This window comes from Medicago truncatula, chromosome 7, assembly GCF_003473485.1.
Source record: "Medicago truncatula cultivar Jemalong A17 chromosome 7, MtrunA17r5.0-ANR, whole genome shotgun sequence".
NCBI classification, from domain to species: Eukaryota; Viridiplantae; Streptophyta; class Magnoliopsida; order Fabales; family Fabaceae; genus Medicago; species Medicago truncatula.
In genome coordinates, this window is record NC_053048.1 from 24,818,105 (window position 1) to 24,838,552 (window position 20,448).

The 20,448-nt window shown below is 33.6% G+C and overlaps 2 protein-coding genes across 3 annotated transcripts; one reads left to right on the plus strand and one right to left on the minus strand.

Moving 5' to 3' along the window:
- Positions 1-422: 422 nt before the first annotated feature.
- Positions 423-5,801, minus strand: LOC11436955 (abasic site processing protein YoqW). 2 transcript variants are annotated; one of them, XM_024769962.2, is made up of 8 exons: positions 5,593-5,801; positions 5,341-5,497; positions 3,262-3,347; positions 2,494-2,606; positions 2,322-2,387; positions 1,877-1,980; positions 1,663-1,728; positions 423-1,050 (listed from the first exon to the last, which is right to left on the minus strand). In XM_024769962.2, exons 1-8 carry the CDS (start codon positions 5,685-5,687, stop codon positions 679-681), a joined length of 1,059 nt encoding a protein of 352 aa, XP_024625730.1. In that variant the 5' UTR covers positions 5,688-5,801; the 3' UTR covers positions 423-678. The 2 variants fall into 2 exon arrangements, with proteins under 2 accessions (XP_024625730.1, XP_003622783.1); XM_003622735.4 differs by having other exon boundaries at positions 5,341-5,503; positions 5,593-5,800.
- A 12,454-nt stretch (positions 5,802-18,255) lies between these two features.
- LOC11431689 (uncharacterized) lies at positions 18,256-19,799 on the plus strand. The gene is made up of 2 exons (XM_003622738.3): positions 18,256-18,427; positions 19,169-19,799. The coding sequence occupies exons 1-2, from the start codon at positions 18,369-18,371 to the stop codon at positions 19,551-19,553; spliced, it is 444 nt and encodes a 147-aa protein (XP_003622786.2). The 5' UTR covers positions 18,256-18,368; the 3' UTR covers positions 19,554-19,799.
- The last annotated feature ends 649 nt before the right edge of the window (positions 19,800-20,448 follow it).

The following is a 20,448-nucleotide window of genomic DNA, read 5'->3' on the forward strand; positions in this document are numbered from 1 at the left end:
GTCTAGCCTAACAATATCGGCATTTTTTGTCAGTTGAGTAAGAACTTGTGGATGAAGGTTCTGCCTTTAAAGACCAATTTAGCTCCTAATGGTCGGACAAATTTTTAAACACAAATAAAATCATTACTATAAATAGTTTTATTTTGTCGGGAATAACTATTAACTGTGGTTACTGATTTTTTTTATTTACATAGTACATTCACAGTGCTGGTCCTCTTTTTATTTCACATCTCTATGTCCTTTCTATTCCTCTTTGTTGTACACCACTCCCACACTAACAAGTATTGTTCTTTAGTTTAGACCCACCTATAATTTATGTTTATATTTATTTCATTCTAATGAATTAATTCAGACTTGAATTTAATTTGAGAAAATTGAATTACCATAAACATGAATTTGACATCAGTAAATTGAGATGACAATTTGAAACAAGAAAAACCATACAATACCACTAACAAAAAACATTGACATATTAAGTTGTTCATGAACATTGGATACAGAGGGAGACCTTCCTAGCTACAAGACTAGACAATGTAACTGCAGGATATGAATCTGGTCTATATGGGTCATGCAAGAGCTACAACAAAATGGTTCTACATAATTTACACAAAATACTGAAATACAGAACGTTTTAAATTAGCAACTCTAAGTTCATGCAGACCAAAATCTAGTCAGCGATTACCTTTTTCCAAAGTAGGAAAATAAGGTTGGTTGTTTATCATCAGCAGTCTTGGCCTTTTCCTTTTTCTTTGCCGGGTTTGCACTCACCTGATCATTATTTGCTAAAGATGGCTTGGAATCAGATGAAATAGCATCATATTCGCGCTTGATGGCGAACCTATTAACATTTTGAGAAGGGGAAATGCCACTGGATTTTAAGTCGGTGTCGCCCTCCTCTGTCTTAGCTTCTTCACTGACGTCTTTCGTTTGTTCAGTCTTGACAGGTTCGTGACTTAGTATTTTATGCTCTGGCTTTGTGTCTTCAACTTCAGCTTCCTTTTTTGAAAAGAACTTAGAGATTGGAATGTACCCTTCTGTCTTTATTTGAATCTGTCAAACATGAGATGATGCCAAGTAAAGGTTTTCAATATTAAGGGCAAAGTTCGGCATGATTCATTCATAAACATGTAAACATGTTGAGCAACTGCAAAGATAGATTTGATCTTCTCGATACCAACATTTAATTTAATGGCTATATGGTGAATTTAGTGTATAAGGTGAGTTATTGAACAGAGTAAATCTGTGAAGAGTTATTCATCGAGTAACTTGATCCCTCCAGACCATAAAATGTGACACTATCCCATCCGTATTTTTATGGCATGGGGTCAAATGCAACCTAACTAGCTTGGACTTGGTTGGACTGGGTCTTAAGACTTCCCTAGTCAAAAATCTTATTTAAGATTGGAAGGGGGCGTGGGTGAAAGAACGTAGCACAAACTATCATAATATGAATAGTAAGATCCTACCAAAACAGCAAAATTATGTTTAAACATAAACGTGCATGCAAGTGCACACATGCACATACAACTAGGAATTAGGTTGTCAGTCAAAATAATATCCTGTATAAGATCAGGGGAGGTGAAAAAATCATAACACGTAGAAACGTAGCACGGATCAGAAGATAATACAAAAATGCTAAGGGATGGGCAGCAACTATCATACCTCCTTTATACACTCAGGTCCGTCGAATGACGGCTTGCCCATAGCAGGTGTTACAGGGTACCACACCTGAGATTAAAATATTGGCAAAAACTATGAACACAGAATCATACTAGTAAAGTTTTAATTTCAAAGCATTTAAAAAAACAAGGAAGTTCCACCCTAATGAAGAAAATAGAAATTCAGTCTTAAGTTATTATTACTACAAAGCTTATACCAAATCAGATTCTTCGTATGGCTTCATCACACTCTTAAAACTGGAAGCACTGCTTAACCAGGTATCAGTTGTATCCTTGTCTCCCAAAATAACCGGCATCCTGTCTAAAGACACACATTTGAAGTACAAATTTAGATACTTTAACACATGGTCATTCTTAATTGGCAAAAGCCAAAGAGGGCTACACAACTCCCCTAGGTAGGTAGGTTTATATTCCAACAGATCACGAGAATCTCATGCATGTAAACATCAAACTCATTAACCAAAGAAAAAAAACTTGATTCCACTTTCCACAGAGGTCATTATTTAGTTATATATCAATGTACATATTCAGGACAGTTTAATGTTAAAATTCAAACAAGTAAACTTCAATATTGTTTTCAGAGTTAATAATATCAACCTGAAAATTAGTTGACATGTCAACATTTAGGAATGCATGACTCACCATGAAGCCACTTAAATGCTGAAGAGGACGAGGTTGTAACAATAGTAAATGTGTAGAGAATTTCACCTGCAGTTAAGAATATTTTTCATTAAAATTAAGAATTGTATAGATTAGCATGACCTTTCATTCTGAATAAAATCCATTCTCAAAATCTTTCTGTAGAAATTCTTACCTTCAGAATTTTGCCACGAGTCATAAAGAGCAGCAAAGACAAGAGGTCTTCCATCTTTGAAGTGAATATAGTAAGGCTGTTTCTTTGAACCGTCTTTTTTCCACTCATAAAATCTTAAACACATACTTAAAATAATTAATTCAAAAAACAGAACTTAAAGCCACTAATAAGAATACAACGGACGTATATAGGCAAAACATTAGGAAGCTTAGACACCCTAGAAAAGGAAAAAATCTTGCTAAAAGGAATATGTTAAACCATAATTGACAGAAATATTGTCATAATATTGATAAGAATAACAAACTGAATATGAAAAGGTTTACTCCCAGAATAATGGTTGTCATGTTAGCATGGAATTTTCCTATTCTCAATGAAGAATCCACCCTAACTCAGACAAACGACTATGTACATAACAGAAAAATGACACACAAATTGCATTGTTAAAAGCGATCAGAACTAATTTTGAAGATGAATGACAAAAACAGCTCTAACATAGACCCAGCCAAATCTTCAACCGCGCATGCAAGCATTTTCATGTATATAAATTCAGCACGAATATCCAAACATAAGTGGAATGCACTCCTATACCATAATTAGTGAAGTCTAATTAATCATTTGGAAATAGAAATGCATTGCAATACCATAATAATGGAGAAAACATTAGTGGATTAGAGACAAACTCAATCAACAAGAAGACATTTTCAATGCTAAAGCAAAACCATGAGAGAAGAAGAAGAGTGAAAATATTAAAATTAATGCAATACATACCCTTCTACTGCAACAAGACACCGGTTTTTAGGAAGCAGGCGACGAAATGAAGCCTTTTCATCTATGGATTCAGATCGAGCATTAAACTGCAGAACATAACTGACATCATATCAGACTAAATATTTCATAAGAAAGGGCTAAATTTAAATACAGTAGAAACATTGCAGACAAAATATGTAATCTGGTTTAAATACGTTTTTAGTCCACAATTTTCTACTTGGTCCTCCATTTTCAATTGTTTCCACATAACCGTACCTCCATTCGTGCTCCACCAAATTTCATGGTTAAGTGGAGATGTGACATACAATCCGAGATACAATTTGCCAACAAAAACATAATCAAGGGGCCTTGGGCTGTTGGTCAATGTAAAAATGCATCTAGTTAACTTCTTATTTCAGCTTCTTACTAAGATAAAAAAATTAACCATAAAGTAATTACGTATTACCAAGATTACCTATTCGAACACTATCATATACTGTATTCATGTATCTAATCAGAAATTTTAGTTAAGTTATGCCACTGGTTTTCATTCTTCAAGCTCACCATCACCAAAGGAAAATGATGGTAACAACAAAATCTATCACTAAGACCTGTTTTCACTAGGTGAGTGAGGTTATATAGATAAACGGATGCAATAGTATTATACGAAAATTGCACATGCACGGTCAGTAAAAACTAGTTTTACACAATTAAAAAGTGCACTTATGCGTGTAATGTAATTAGTTCTCATTGAATGTCGATGTAAAACTAATAATTTACACCGACAATACATCCCTGTTAAACTCTAGAGAAAATGGGATAGGTATTGTTGATGTAAACTAGTTTTACCCTGATGTCTAATGATAATACAATATGAGTGTAATTAGTATGTTTTGTCAATGTACCATTATTTTGCACATGCATCAAATGATGTGTTGTCATGTCAATTAATGAATATGACAAGTCATGTGTTTTCATGTTCATTAATTAATGTGGTAACACATCATTGGATGCATGTGTAATGTGTAAAATAATTATACACTGACAGAGTATACTAATTAAATTCATACAATATTTTACGGTTATTTTAAAATGTGGTCACATCACACAGTGAATTTATGTGGTAAAATAATTAGTTCTTGCTAAAAAAAACATAATTAGTTCTTATTGGTTTCCTAACATGTATCAAATCATAAGTTATAGTTAAGTTCTGTTGCTGGTCTTCATTCTTTAAGCTATCATCACCAAAGAAAAAGGACAGTAACAACAAAAGCTATCGCTAACTCTTTTTTTTTCAACAACAGGTGAGTAAGGGCTTCATGAATAAAAGGATGCGATAATATTATAAAAAAAATGCAACTTGCTGCGATTTCGGCGTAAACCAGTTTTACACAGACGTCCAATGAGAATCCAATATTTTGCAAATACTTTTAAATTGTGGTTACATAGTGAACTTCTCAGGATAATATGATGAGTTCTCATTGAATGTCGGTGTAAAACTAATTTAAACTGATAATACATCTCCATTAAACTCTCAAGAAAATGGGATGTGTTGTTGATGTAAACTAGTTTTACATTAACGTCTAATGACAATCCAATATTATACAGTTATTTTTAAAAGGAAGTTATAAAGTGAACTTATATGGTCATATAAGTTCTCTTGAATGTTAGTATAAAACTAAACTAAATCGATAGTGCATCTAATTAAACTCTAATATTTTTTTGAAGAAACCAAACTATCCCACATAAATTGAAACCGCGGGAATTGAACGTGAGACCTTGACAGGAGTACACCCTAAGGTCCCAAACCATAACCATCCATCAGGTCAAAACCAAATGGGTTATTATAAAACTAAAGTATAGTGCATCTAATTAAACTCTAATATTTTTGTGAAGAAACCAAACTAGCCCACATAGATTGATACCGTGGAAATCGAACGTGAGACTTGACAGGAGTACACTCTAAGGTCCCAAACCAATGCCATCAGGTGAAAACCAAATGGGTTATTAAACTTTAATATTATATCATGAATCATGTCTATTGAGTATTGACACCAAAGAAGAGAGAAAAGGAAAAAGAATGGAATGAATCAAGTTTACCATCTTGTAGTGATCAGGTTTGTCTGTTTTTTTAGTGAAACTAGGGATTAAACCCCATTTCATACAATGAACAACATGGCCATCACTCTCAGCAGATGCATTATCTTCTCTACGAACAACAGGAATATTGAATCCCGGCGACACATTATTCGACGGTCTATACCTTTACACAAAATCAAATTCACACATTCTATCAGTTTCCACATTCAACAATGAAGATAAAATTGAAGATTGAAGAATATAGTAATTTACCGGTCGATATGGAGAAGACGAGAAGGGGCGGTGGTGCGGTGGCAGGCCCTTGGGACGTCGTCGGCTCTAAGACTGCAACGAGTTCTACCACACATTTCTTCTTCCTCTCTCTCTCTCCGATTTTGATGGGTTTTTTAGTTTCCCGAGGCGGGAAGGGAAAATATTTCACAGAAAAGGAAAGAAAGGAAACTAGTACAAAAAAGGACTTCAAGACCCAAAATAGTCACTTAAAAAAATAAAAACACTAATAACATTTCTCTAAGAAAAGCAAAGCCAACGTGATGAGGGGTGTATCCAAAAAAAATGGTTGTTTTCATTGAGGATGAGAGGTGTATCCAAATTAAAACCATAAACCGTAAAAAAAATCGAAAAATTGCACAAAATCGAATAATATTGAATGACATTTTATAAAAATTGTTAGGATTGGATCAAATTTTGGATTAAATTTTCAAAATCAAACCGCATACATATATTTTAATATATATTTCCATTTTTATAAGTATAATACTACATATATTATAATACCTTTATTTTCTTTTTAATTCTTTTAATACTACATATAAGTTTAATTTAATCAATTTTATTTCTATTTCATATGTTTCAAAGATAATCAATCATTTTTATTTTATACTATTAATTTTTTTTATAAATCATATGTTATATTCCGTATCAAACCTATTATTTTATCCATCTTTTTTTTTTCTTTTTATTTCTCTCTTTTATTTATTTTTTAGTCTTTTTGTTGATGACAAAAGGGGAGTAAGATATAGTACATTTAGGCTCTAAGTCCACTAAATTAAAATTAAAACTAATTTAGGGAGAACTTTCTTCTCATCTCTTAGTCTCTGGATTTCATGTGAAGTATTTCTGAGTGACGTTTTTAATGATTAAAATGAATTTAATTAACTTGGATAGAACTCAGGGGGAACTTACAAACCTCACCTTAAGAACTATCAAACTCAGGGGGAGCTTACAAACCTCAGACCCTAAAGTCAACTTGTTAATTAGATTAACAACAATTGACTATTAATACTAGTGTTTGTCATCATAAAAAAGGAGGAGATTGTTGGAACAAAATGTGTTTAACATTGCCACCTTAAGTTTTGATGATAACAAGGTATTAAAAAAGTCAATTGGATATGCTAATATTTGTTCAAGTGTTCAGGACCATAGACTAAAATTTATAAGTCTTGAAACAAAGTATTGGTTCTAAAAGAACAAAAGAGAGCAATGGAAATATAGAAATGAAGCTTATGTTGCAACTCTGAAGACCATCAGAGTCTGACGTCATCCAGAGTCTGAAGTTCATCAGAGTCTGAAGTCAAGAAGCTGGAGTTAGTTACAGTTGGTTATCTTGAAGACACATGATTGTAGAAGGAATAGAAGCTTGAAGCAACAACTATTTCAGAGGAATTAGAAGGCATTAGATGCTTATCCACTAAAAAGCGCAGGAAAGGACAATAGTACAATTGTACAACCACTATTCCACTATCATGGTTGCACGTAGTACTACTACATTTGTGTCTACGCTGGTCAATTCTCCAAACAAGGAATGGATTTCAAATTATTCCCTCCTAGGACATTAACCAAATCAAGCAACAGATCACTAGTGATTTGATCAAGCTTCAGTAACGACTCTTTTATATGCTGGCATCCTCTCAACGTCTCTTTCATACTTCTATATAAAGGAGTAAAGACTTATAGAATCTAAGAGACTCAACAACGTTTTGATAGTGCCAAAACCCTGCTGAAATTGTTGTGCATCATAAACTTAGAATTTCTTATAAACTTTCATATCTTAGAAATTCTAGAGTCTTAAGTGTTTTATCTGATTTGTATTGTGAACACCACTGATTGTATATCAAGTGTTCAAATCAAACATCTTTCTGTGTAATTTTGTTTGTTTAGAAGCCTCTAGATTTTGTGGTTGAGCATCGAAAATATCTTGCTTGTGTGCTTGAGTAATTTAAGTCTTTTACTTGTGTGCTTGAGAATTTGTAATCAGATATTAATTTTAGTGAACTCTCCTTGGAAGGGCAAGGGGGACAGGACCACTTCCGAATTGGGAAAGGAACATGTATAATTGCTTTCTCTCTCTCTCTCTCTCTCTCTCTCTCTCTCTCTCTCTCTCTCTCTCTCTCTCTCTATTATCCGCTACATTAGACTCAGAACGTTGTTCTAGAATCTAAACTCTATCAGACTCTGGATTTGGACCTAGTTTGAAAAGAAGAAAAAGTTAACACAATTCAACCCATCTCCTTGTGTTTTTCTCACCTTCAGTGCATGCATAATTTTATTCATTTTTCTGGGTTTAGCCCAAACTCAATTATAAATCTCCACTATAAATACTAGCATTCCTCATTCAAAATTTCTCGTTCAGAACTGTGGCAGTTCAAGAGAAAGGCTACTTTGGACCTTCGGGAGAGAATTTATCTTCTATTTGATTTTATAGGGTATGTTTTTATCTTTAGTAATTTGTTTTTAGTTACCATGTGTAACTAATTATTTTTAGGTTAGAGTTCTAAGATAAACCTCTGTTTATATTTGTTGGATATTTATTTAATTTAATGTCGTTTATATTTTATTTATTCTTTTGTTCGCTATTAAGTTTTATTAGGAAGTAGTTTATTTCTGTGATAGGTGCAACCCTAAATTATGTACTTAGGTTGTGACATGGCCTATTATTGCTATCATTAACTAGATGCTTATATCTTGACAATTATACCCTTTTACTGATAACTATCTGTCTAGGAAATAAGTGATTATTAACTACCCAAAGATACTATAGGAATTGTTGACCCGACGTAGGTGCTTAGTGGCTAAAAGCTATTAAGACTGGGTGGTGTAACAACCCGATTTTTGCTATATTTATTTTATTTTTTTATTATATATGTTTATATGTGCTTGTATGTGATTATTTGCCTATGTGTGTATTTTGGTTGGGATTGGTAGATTTTGGCGTTAGAAGGGTATTTTAGTCATTTTGTGAGCAAGGGTAAATTAGTAATTTTACTGTGAGGATTAATTGTAGTGTTTTAGTGGCCGGAATTATTTTTAGGCTTAATTGCACTTTTGGACCCCTATGTTTCCAAAAGTTGCGATTATGGACCCCTAACTAATTTAAATACAAAACAGTCCCATATGTTTTGATTCTTTGGCAGTTTTGGACCCTCAGTCCATTGTTGACTCGGTCAACGCTGATGTGGCACCCTAAGTAAGGTGCCACGTGTCAATTTTTTTTTTTTTTTTGCCTTGGGGGTCTAAAACTGGCAAAGAATCAAAACATAGGGGGCTGTTTTGTATTTAAATTAGTTAGGGATCCATAACCGCAACTTTTGCAAAGATAGGGGTCCAAAAGTGCAATTAAGCCTTATTTTTACTAAGTTACCAATGAGTGAGGTAATTAATTAAGAGCCAGTAACTATTCGTTATTTTTATCCTTTAAGTGAGTAGAAAATAACCCACTTGGGTTGGCCTAGTGGTATAGGCTTGAGATTTGGGAGTGTGCTCCTCCTCAAGGTCTCAGGTTTGATTCTCTCTAGTACCAATTTGAGGGGTTAGTTTAGCTTCTTCAAAAAAAAAGTGAGTAGAAAACTTGGTGAATTAGTTATTGTGTGCTTTGAGCCCATTAAGACAATTGAGGGTTGAGCCCATTTATTGAGAGCCTCTATAAACTCTAGACTTTAGAGAAATTAGGTCATTCACACATTTCACAAACTTTTGTGGGAGGTAGAGAGAGAAAGAGCAAGAACAAGGGTTAGAGAGTAGAAGCTTGAGAGAAGAAGAAAAGGGTAGAGATTCAAGAGGTTGGAGCAAAAGTGAAGCCAAGGCTAGGATTATGCTCAATTGAGGTAAAGGGGATAGTGTACGTTCATAACTTAAGCTAAAAACCTTTTTTCTACTTAATTCTATAAATGCTTATTTCATTAATTGTGTTTTTTGTGAATTTAAGTGGTGAATTTCGTGTTCCTACTTTGACACTACTTTTGGGTATGTGAAATTGATGCTAAACATGTTGTTGTTGATTTTACATCTTTGAATTGTGATTATATGAAACTTTGTTGATTTTTGCTCAAATTGGTGTAAAATGGTGTTGTTGTGTTAATTGTTGATGAATCTATGCTTAAATGATGTTGTGGTGTTATTTTGAATTATCAATGGGCGTTCTAATTTGGGAAGTTGTGGGTTGAATTGTGGAGTTGTGTTAAGTTTGTGTGTGATGGGCTAAAATGAACTTTTGATTAATGAATTTCTGTTTTTATACTAAGGTTATGTTAGTCGATTCGTTTGGGAGAAAACGGGAATTTCGTGTGACTAATCGACGTTTAAGCGTTTTTGAAATTAAGTGATTATGTTAGGTTTTGGAAATATGTTTTGGGATGGTTGAAACTTGAATTTCTCTGTAGAATATGATAAAGCTAAGTGAGCGCGTAGGCGAAAACGGATTAACGATTTGAATTTTACGCGCGAAATGGCGAACGTCGAAAAATCGGATTTTATGTCTACATAACGAGCACAACCGTGCGTGCTAGGGGCACAGACTGTGCGTATGGCTCGACATTGAGCCGCACGATCGTGCCTGCTGTACAGGTGTCCGAAAACTCGATTTTTAGCGTTTTGACGACTTTTAAATCATGCCTATGAGTTCGTAACACCTGACCCTATTCAATCAAAGTACAATTAAGCTTATAAGAATGTTATAGCGTGGTTCTATCTTGATTTACATTTGGTTTTCTTTTATAAGTGAATTAACTTTGTTTTTGGGCCGAAAATTGTCCAGTTGGCGTTTTAAATCACAATTGGCCGATAAGACGAACATGTATATGCAACTGCACATTAAAGTGATTATTGTATATGCATAGTTGAGGCAAATGAGTTGGTCTTCCTTGTTTCTTTAGAGTTAACCGAAAAATTGGGATTTTTACCGAAATATACACACCTTGTCGGAAATGATTTTTAAGACCGAATAACTTGCAAGTCTCTTTGCGAATACGTTAATATGACTTTATGAGGATGAATGAATGATTGATAGTTTTTGAACATGATGTTTACCATGGTGTGTTATATAATTCTTTTACTTGAATTATGAGAAAATAGGCGAAGTCGTTGTTTTATGATGATGATTGTTAAATAATGATTTGATAATGATAATGTTGATGTTGATTAATGAATATGCCAAATGTTGATTGTTGATGGTGATTTTATACATTCTAATTTTGATGTGATTGGTGATTGATGCATGTATACATGTATATAGCCGTTGACTTGTTGTGAATGTACATATGCATGGTTGATTGAGTCATATGTTCATTCATCATATGTCGTGTCAGATGTTTACATCCATATTGCCGTTGACCGGATACATGTATCCATATAGCCGTTGATTATAGCCGTTGATTGTGATGTGATGTTTGCATCATGAGGTGACGACCTTGGAGGAAAATCGTACGACATGCATATAGGAGTCGTGTCTAGGCGCATTGTATGATTGACATGAGTCTTAATTGCTTATGTGCTTGGTGATTGATGAATTGTATACTTGTGATAACATGATTTTATATGTGATGATGAATGATGTGGATGTTGAACTATTATTTTTTTTATTCATTTGGAAGTTTAAAATGATGAAAACATTTTCAATTGATTATGTTTATTTATGAAATGTGAACTAACTCCCCTAGTGGTCGTTTGGTTGACCGCCTTACTATATTTAAATATGGTGTAGACGGCGTGTATGATTAACTTATCTTTGCTTGGTGAATTGATGGAGGCTAAATTTGGAGCTACCTCGTTTATCTGCTTTGGAGTCTTAGATTAGGGCTCTGATTAGGATGTCGGTTTCCTTTTATTTTGATGTTGACTCTGTGGTTGAGATTTATATGACGATGTATTTATGATGCTTATGACATGGCTATTTGGAGATGTATGCTATTTATCCCTACGACGTTTTTGAGAAATATTTCATGCATGTTGTTTGAGTTTTATTGAAGACGTGACGTCTATTTCTTGAATATTTGTATTATTCGCGTGTTTTATCGCTTTGATAGAAGTAGGGCGTTACAGGTGGTACCCTACCGAACCTAGGAATTAACTGGTTAGTAATTAGGGAAACAAGTGCCTAACTGAAGGAAATATGTTGTAACCTAATAGAACCATACTCTTGAAACCCTTAGTAAGGTGGACGTAGAATAGAGCTGTCCGTTTGTAGAACTATATACTAAGTGTAACGCCCCGAATTTTGATCCAAGACATTACGCCTAAATCATTCTCATTTTCGAAAATTACTACTATTTTCTTTTATCATTAATAATAAATTCTTAGCAAAATCTATACAAAATTCTTAACATAATTTAATTAAACTTCTCAAACTAAATATCCTTCAAAGTTATTTCTAAAATTACAATTCAATTAAAATCAATTTCTTCCCTGCACGCGCTTCAAGCAAAACCAAAGTGTACACATGTCTTCTTTGGTACCTAAAATGTTAGTGTAAGGGTCAATTTCCTTATCCAAATTGGTTCATACCCAAAGCACAAGAAACAATGTCATAAAATAGATAGTATCAAAACTTCTCAATTAAAAAGAAATAAGGAAAATACATTCAAGTTATATGCTTTAAATAAGCTTCACACAATTTCTTTTGCTTTATAATAGTTTAATCACTTATCCACACACAAATGTATAACAGACCCAATGCAATGCAATTATGTGTAAAATGCATGCTCTTAGATTCTACATGATCCGGATATAACCCGCCACACATGCACCACACAGAAATAACCCACCACCCATGCACCACACAAATACATATGCTAATGCGTGATCATGAACAATGAAGATTAAATCCAGCCACTTAGGGACAACAATGCAATATGATATTATCCTGCCACTAAGGCACCACACAGAAATCTATTATTAACCCGCCCCTAAGACAAATGCATAGTCAATTAAAATACCCGCCACTAAGGCAACCTCATAACCAAACACAATCAGGTATTAACACATCATCATCCATATGAACCAAAATGAAATATTTTTATAAATCTCATATTTCTATATTTTCATTTCTTTAGTTTATCAACAAAATCCAACACTTCTTTCCCAATACCACAAAAAAACATATATGCATATCAAAATAAAATAAATGTCATTCTACGTAACATTTTAATATAATTAAAATATAATTAAACTAATAACTTTTATAAAAGGTTAAATTTTACCATATAAATTCATATTTTAATTTGGTTTTCTTTCTTTTCAACAAACAAGAATCTCTACCTTTAATTCATAACATCGTCCTAGTTCTTATTATGGACGTATAGGGAAAAAGCCCTTACCTCTAAGACTTATTTTTCGAACACGGAAACTCAACAGCCTCACGGACAATTTGCAAGAGAAAGAGTTCAAAGCTTCAAAAGCATAAATCCTAAAATTAGAGACAAAATAGAAATAGGAAGAATATATAGGAATGGTTGGAAAGGGGTTACCTTTGCATCACACGAAACATGGAACAGAAGCAACTATACGTGAAAAAACTATTTGATGAATGATAGTTACAAGAATAAGCATGAGAGAAATTAATGGCCATGGATCTTGTTTGGAGCCGTAAGGTAAATCAAGAGGATGGTGTGGGATATATCAAAAGAGGGTCATGTAATTAAAGAGAAAAGTGAGAGAGATTGAATTACATGGCCAAAGAAGAAAACGTGAGGTACATCATGTACCAACATAATTTAGGATGAATAATTAGGATGAAGAGGCATGAAAATGAGTTATAATATTTTGATGATGTGAGACTGGCAAGTAGCACGATTATGAGAGTTAGAGAAACATATAAGGGATTTTGCAATATGAATTGAGATAGACTAAAATAACTACTTAAGAGAATGATACTCCACTCAATCAATCCTAAACGTGGGTTATGGTTATGGAGGAACCGTAAATGCCACTAACTACCCTAATTACTAATTAGTCAAAGTTATGAACTATTCATAGCATAACTATAGGAAGTATTTGATACGTGGAGTGTGAATTCCTAATATTTAGCAAGACATGCTCTTAAGCTAATTAACAAGAGTGAATAATGAGGGAAACATATCCTTTGACTCAGCAAACAAAAGAGAAGCTCATGGTCAAATGATTAGTAGTATAAATTGAGTAAAAATATTATATTCCACCAATAAAATAAATAGGCTCCAAAGTCATAAGAGTTTCCTTACCCTCCTAACGCATCATTAGTAAATTATAAATCTATAAAAAAATATTTTGAAGGCCATAAATAATATTAAAAATATCGGGATGTTACACTAAGCAAGTGTAGAGAGAGTGTGCTATGAGTGTCATAAGATTCATAGATGGGAAGACCTAAGGGAACCTTAACCTTCATTGCCTTGGGAAATACTGGAAAGCCAAATTAGGTTTACGTTTCAATTACCTTTGAATTAGCAAGACCCTGCACGTAAGGATCACCATGCGATCAGGAGGTGAAGTTAACCATCGGAGGGATATACCAAAGTAGGTTAGTAACATACCAACGACCTCATCACTTGTATAGTCTATCTAAGAAAAATAAACGCGACATTATTGTTATTTAATATATCCAACAATATAGACAGGGGGATTCAAGGAATCCTAACCGTTTCTTACTTTTCTACAACCAAAAGCAGGTAACTTGCTTTGTTGCAAACAGATAAAAATTGCACGACTTTCTAACCCTTTATCTTTTATATTTGTCAACTTATAAAAATAAGTAACTAGAATTGTTTGGACGAAACGACAATCCCTATGGATACAATACTCTACTTATCACTTTATTACTTGGTAAACTATTTAGTACACTTGCCAGAACCGAAACTGTGCATCAATAATCACTTGCAGCACACATAAGTTCAAATGAAATGTCCGAATTGGGTGCAATGATTTCCGGTGCAGTGAACAACTTGGTAAGTCCTTTCTATAACCATAAAGTGACATTTTTCCAGTTTAAAACAAGATTAGTTTTGTTGCATCTCTTGAGAACATCATCTAGGTGATATAAACAATGATCAAAGGACTTACCCAAAATAGAAAAGTCCTCCATAAATACCTATATGTTCTTCTCAAGCATGTCAGAGAAGATGACAAGCATGCACCTTTTGAAAGTAGCAGGCGCATTACACAAACTGAAAGGCATCCTCCGAAATGCGAACACACCAAATGGGAAAATGAAAGTTGTCTTCTCTTGATCCTCTATAAACACCGCAATTTGGTTGTACCCAAAATACCCATCCAAAAAGCAATAAAAGGCTTGTCTCGCTAACCTCTCAAGCATCTGGTCCATGAAGGGCAAGGGAAAATAATCCATCCTTCTGGTCTGATCAACCTTCTATAGTCAATACACATCCTTTAGCTAGTGACTGTTTGGGTTAGGATCAACTCATTTTTGTCATTTTCTTCCACAGTCATTCCACCATTCTTGGGAACCACATGCACCAGACTTACGTACAAACTATCTAAAATGGGATAAATCATACCTACGTCCAACAACTTAAGAACCTCTTTCTTTACAACTTCCTTCATTGTGGGGTTAAGTCGTCTCTAGGGTTGGACCACCGTCTTGTATTCTACTTTCAAATGAATTTTATGCATACAGTAACCTGGACTTATTCCTTTTAAATCTAAGATGTTCCACCCAAGAGCACCCAGGTTGTCTTTCAAGACCCGCATGAGTTTTTCTTCCTCAAGACTGGATAAAAAGCTACTAATGATGGATGGTTTGATGACCTCTTCACTCAAAAAACATATTTCAAATGGACTGGAGTTTTTTCAATTCAGGTGGAGCTGGTTTTTCAGTTTTTATTACTTCATCACCCTTCGAATTTTCGACCCCCTTTGCTACAACTACGTCCAAAGCTTCAACTTTTCTGGTTACCAACTCAACTTTTGACACATTGAGTTGTTGTACACATTCATCAACCTCATCATTCTTGTCTTTGTCACAACACTAAATTGAATTAGCCATCACTTTTTCCAATGGTTGTGCTGTAATTTCTTCTTGAGTAGTTTCCTCGACCAGTCCAAGCTATCAATTACATCAACCCAGTAACATTGAGGGTTCTCATTCCTATGTTTCCTAGCTTCAAAGATATTAAATACCACTTGCTCATTCTGAAACCTCATAATCAATCTCCCATCTCAACATCTATCAATGCTCTCCCAATTCCTAGGAAAGGTCTCCCTAACAACACTGGAGTCTCGTCATCTTCTTTCATGTCTAAAATCACAAAGTTAGTAGGGAACAACGAATCATTAATCTTCACTAGTACATCTTTTAATACACCATAAGGCTAAGAAACATTGATTTGCTAATATGAGATTGATTTTTGTTAGCTTAGGTTCCCCACATCCTAACTTTTTCATCATGGATAAGGGCATCAGATTTATGTTAGCCCTTAAGTCACTCAATGCTCTTCAAACACTCACCTTCCCAATAGTACAAGGGATAGTAAATGCACCATGATCCTTTAACTTAGGAGGAAGTTTCTTTAATTAGAAGAATGACACTACAATTTTCTGATAATGCAATGTTTTCATCATCTCTGGGCTTCCTTCTTCCAGTTAACAGATCCGTCATAAATTTGCATACACCAACATTTGATCAAGAGCTTTGCTGAATGGAATGTTCACTTGTAACTGAGTAAACAACTCCATAAACTTCTTGAACTGACCTTCTTGCTTTTCCTTCTTTTTTGACAAATGAGGGTATGGCAGTTTGACATATGATGACACTTCATGCTTCTTATCTCGTCCCTCCAAAATTTGATTCTTTATTCTCCGCAGAATAGTGTCTACAACAATCAATTTCTTCTTTTTTCTCCCTAATCTTTCTTTTTTTTCATTTTTTTCTCTCTCTGAATTTTTCTCTTCCTTTTCATTTTCAACTCCACCATTTCTATTTTCAACTTCACCATTTTTATTTTCAACTACTAATTCATCCTCCCCAACATTTTCAACCTCCCTTCTTTTGATAACCTTAGGAACTACCGATGTCAAAACCTTCTTACTCCTCAACTCAATGTCCTTGCAACTTTCATTCCTGGGATTATCTTGTGTATTTCCAGAAAATATGCCATTTGATTGGTTGGCGATTTGTTTTGCTATCCGCCCAATGTGATTTTCACGATTCTTCATCGAAGCTTTATTGTTTTGGCTAAAGTGCACTTTTCCCCTCCTAACTTTCAAAAACTTGCAATTTTGGCCCCTTAAGTACAAAAACTACAATTTTGGCCCCCTAAGATTTAGCACATTTGCATCTTTGATCCTTTTGGTCAATTTTGACTTATTCAACGCCTACGTGGCAGGCCACGTGTATAATTAATTAATTTAAAAAAAATTAAAAAACCATATAATATTTTTAAATTAAATAAATGAAATTATAAAAATAAAAAAATTCATAAAATTGAAAAAGAAAAGGAAGAGGCGTGATCTTGATGAACCCATCACAACACCTTCATCTTCTTCTCCTTCTCCTTCATCCTTTTCACCCAACACTCATTCAGAAATCACAACACTCAAAAATTAAACCCAAAATAGTTTCATCATCATCATCATCCAACATTAACACAAATTTAAACCCAAAAATTCATCATTTACAAAAGTTCATTATTTACATTTAAACCCATAAACTACCCCATTAATGAAACCCAGAAATTAAAAATTAATCACAATGAACATAAATTAAAACAGTTTTATCATTAATCATTACAATCCACAACTAGAGAAGACCTTGAGGACTAGAATCTCTCGGAGCAGGAGTATCAATCCGATGTGGAATGAGGATTTGATGTTTGTGGCTGCAAAACCATTTGAAGAGCCGCTAATTTTGAAGAGCCGTTAATTTTGAGTGTGGAAGATAGGGTTGTGCCGAACAAAGAGGAACTGCTAGGGAAATGTGTAATTCCCTTACAGATGATTGAAAAACATGTTGTTATTATGGAAGGGGACAAGAAGAAAGAAATCAAGTTTGCAAGCAATGAGGGTATGTCTAGAAGGTGGTTATCATGTTTTGGATGAATCACGTCCCTTCACTTTTTATTTTTAATTTTTTCTGATTTTTTAATTTATTTAATTAAAAAAATGGTTTTTTTTTTGTTTTTTTATTTTTTTAATTAATTAATTACACACGTGGCAGGCCACATAGACGTTGAATAAGTCAAAATTGACCAAAAGGACCAAAGATACAAAGGGGCTAAATCTTAGGGGGCCAAAATTGTAGTTTTTGTACTTAGGGGGCCAAAATTGCAAGTTTTTGAAAATTAGGGGGGAAAACCTGCCTTGATCTCCTGTGGATTAGCTTGGGTCATCATAACAAAGCTTGTCACGACCTCTTCAAAGTCTGATGGCTTTCTTTGTTGTTGATGTTGAGGGTTAGGTAGCAATGGGTTCAAGGTACTGTTATTTGATGTTAGGATGTTGTGCCCATGAAGGATTGTACGTGTGTGAGTAAGGGTTATTTTTTTCAGCATAGATAATAACTGTATCTACGTTTTGTCCATTAATTTTCAAGACCTTTTTTTTCTTTTTTTTGTTAAAAAGATTTGTTCTGTTTATATTCCCATGAAAAAAGATCTGTTCGGTTTATATAAAAAAAATATCTTTTCTCTTTATCCATTAAGTAACAGCTATAAATAAATATAAAAAATATTTATTCTATTCCTCATAAACAAAACCCTTACGTCTCTTGTACCCACGAAGTTTGATTTTTGCATCTCTCTCTGAACTCTTCTCATCGATCAACAATGTCAACCCAAGTGAACTGCTCTCACTCCAACAACCTTTCCAACAACGCTTCTCTTCTGTAAGTTGATTTATCTTTTTGTTTTGTTTCTCATACCTGATCAAAGATTAACAATATGATAAATATAGAACTAGGGTTTCTTTTTACATTGTGTGCAATTTTATGAAAGTAGTCAATACACTTGTATCATGTACAATTTTCTGGTTAACAAGAGATTCATCATTATTTATATCAATAGAATTGGGTTTTTTCTTTTTGTCAAGGGTTGTTTCTTTATGAAAACTTGACAATTCAAGAGGCATAAATTGTTATTTAATTGAAACTTTGGTAACATTCATGTGTTCGAATTTGATTTTAGACTGGAATCTTTGAAACCAATTTGTGGCTTGTGGGGAAGGTTAACTAAAATCATCATAGTAACATGTTTTACTTAACTTTCTTAAAGAGATATGGATTAACTAAAAAGTGAATAATCTCCTCCAAAAGCAATAATGTTATCGTTCGAGTGGAATCGATCGAGACTGCCAAGTCCGATGGTCGTCTGAAATAATCATTGTTCAATACCCAAAATATAATGCTATTGTTAGGTCCCTTCGCAATTAAGTGTGTTACTGGTATATTGCTACCCGGATATATACTATTGGTCTCTTTTGATTATACGAAGTTGGAACAGATAATTTAGATTTATTCTCTTTTGTGTATCATTCTTTTAATTAGCTATCATTAGTTAAATAGGCCATGTTTTTTTCTGCAATTTTCAAATTTTCCACTAACTATGTATGTCACTCATATTATTTCCAGAACTAGCAAAAAGAAGAACATATCAATTGAAAGAGGAGAACAATTGTTGAAATCATTGATCATAAAGAAGACTCAAAGTCATGAAAATGTTACAGAAAGCAAAGTATTTCAAGATTCCAAGAAGAAAGCTTCAATTTCTGCTGAAAATCAAGATGGAAAGGAAAACAAATGCAAACCAGTTACAAATTCTAAGAAATGTTCGTGTTCACCAACAACTCATGAAGGTTCATTCAGGTGCAGGCTTCACCGCATTAGTGCAACAAAGAAATCAGCAACTGAGAAATCAAGCAATGCAATATGTTCCAAATTTGCTTCTGCTGAATTTAAGCCTCAGTTGTCAAGGTTTGGTAGAGTTGCTTCTGCTGAATTTGGATCACATGCATGATAGCTCAACTAAATGTCTAAGCTGGAATCTTCTTAAGAAATTTGTATATTTGGATTTTCAAGTTGTGGAGACTTTATTTTTGGATCAACAACAAATATGTAAATAGTTAATGCTGGTAGCTTTTTAGAGTCTCCTTATAATTTTAACTCTTGCTGTTTCTGTGAATAGGTTTGGTTTGAAGTGAAGTTGTGCTAAAGTATAGTATATATGGATTTCGATGATTTATATTTACATCTATTTCTGATTTGTTCTTTCTTTTAGTATTTCCTTGGTCTTCATTCTCCTTTTCCTTTTACTGTAATCCGAAATTTGACCTAGAGAGTTAAATATAACATGGTTAAAGATTGTTTCCTTTTTGTATTCAAATTTTGGTTCTTCCACATTCTTGAAAAAACTCATTAGCCACAATATAATGAAGAAGTTCTAAACTACAGAAGTTTACTCTTAAATCCAATGAATGTTTGTTGATTTCAAATTTCTACACCATAATAGTACAAGGCGTAATAATATATTGATAGGATCTACTCCAAGCACAAGAGTGCAAAATATAGTGTTAGTTTTACTTTCTAACAAATAGATAATAAACTCTTAAAGTGAATAGTTGTCTACATTTTTCGTAAACAATGATTTAGAAGATATACTAACAATATTAAATTTCAATATTTTTGTACACTATCTCAATTTTATAAGGGTAAATTGAAAACTATATGTAATATCCCATTGAATGTCAACACTAAAATGTATGTCGATTAAACTCAGCTATTTTCTTGTCTAACATGAAATTCCTACAACCAATAACAAAGAATCATGTTTGAAATAAAGAGGGGCTATCAAATAAATTCTTTTGTATCAAATCACAAGTTCAAACCCTTTTGGGATATCTTATTTCCACAAT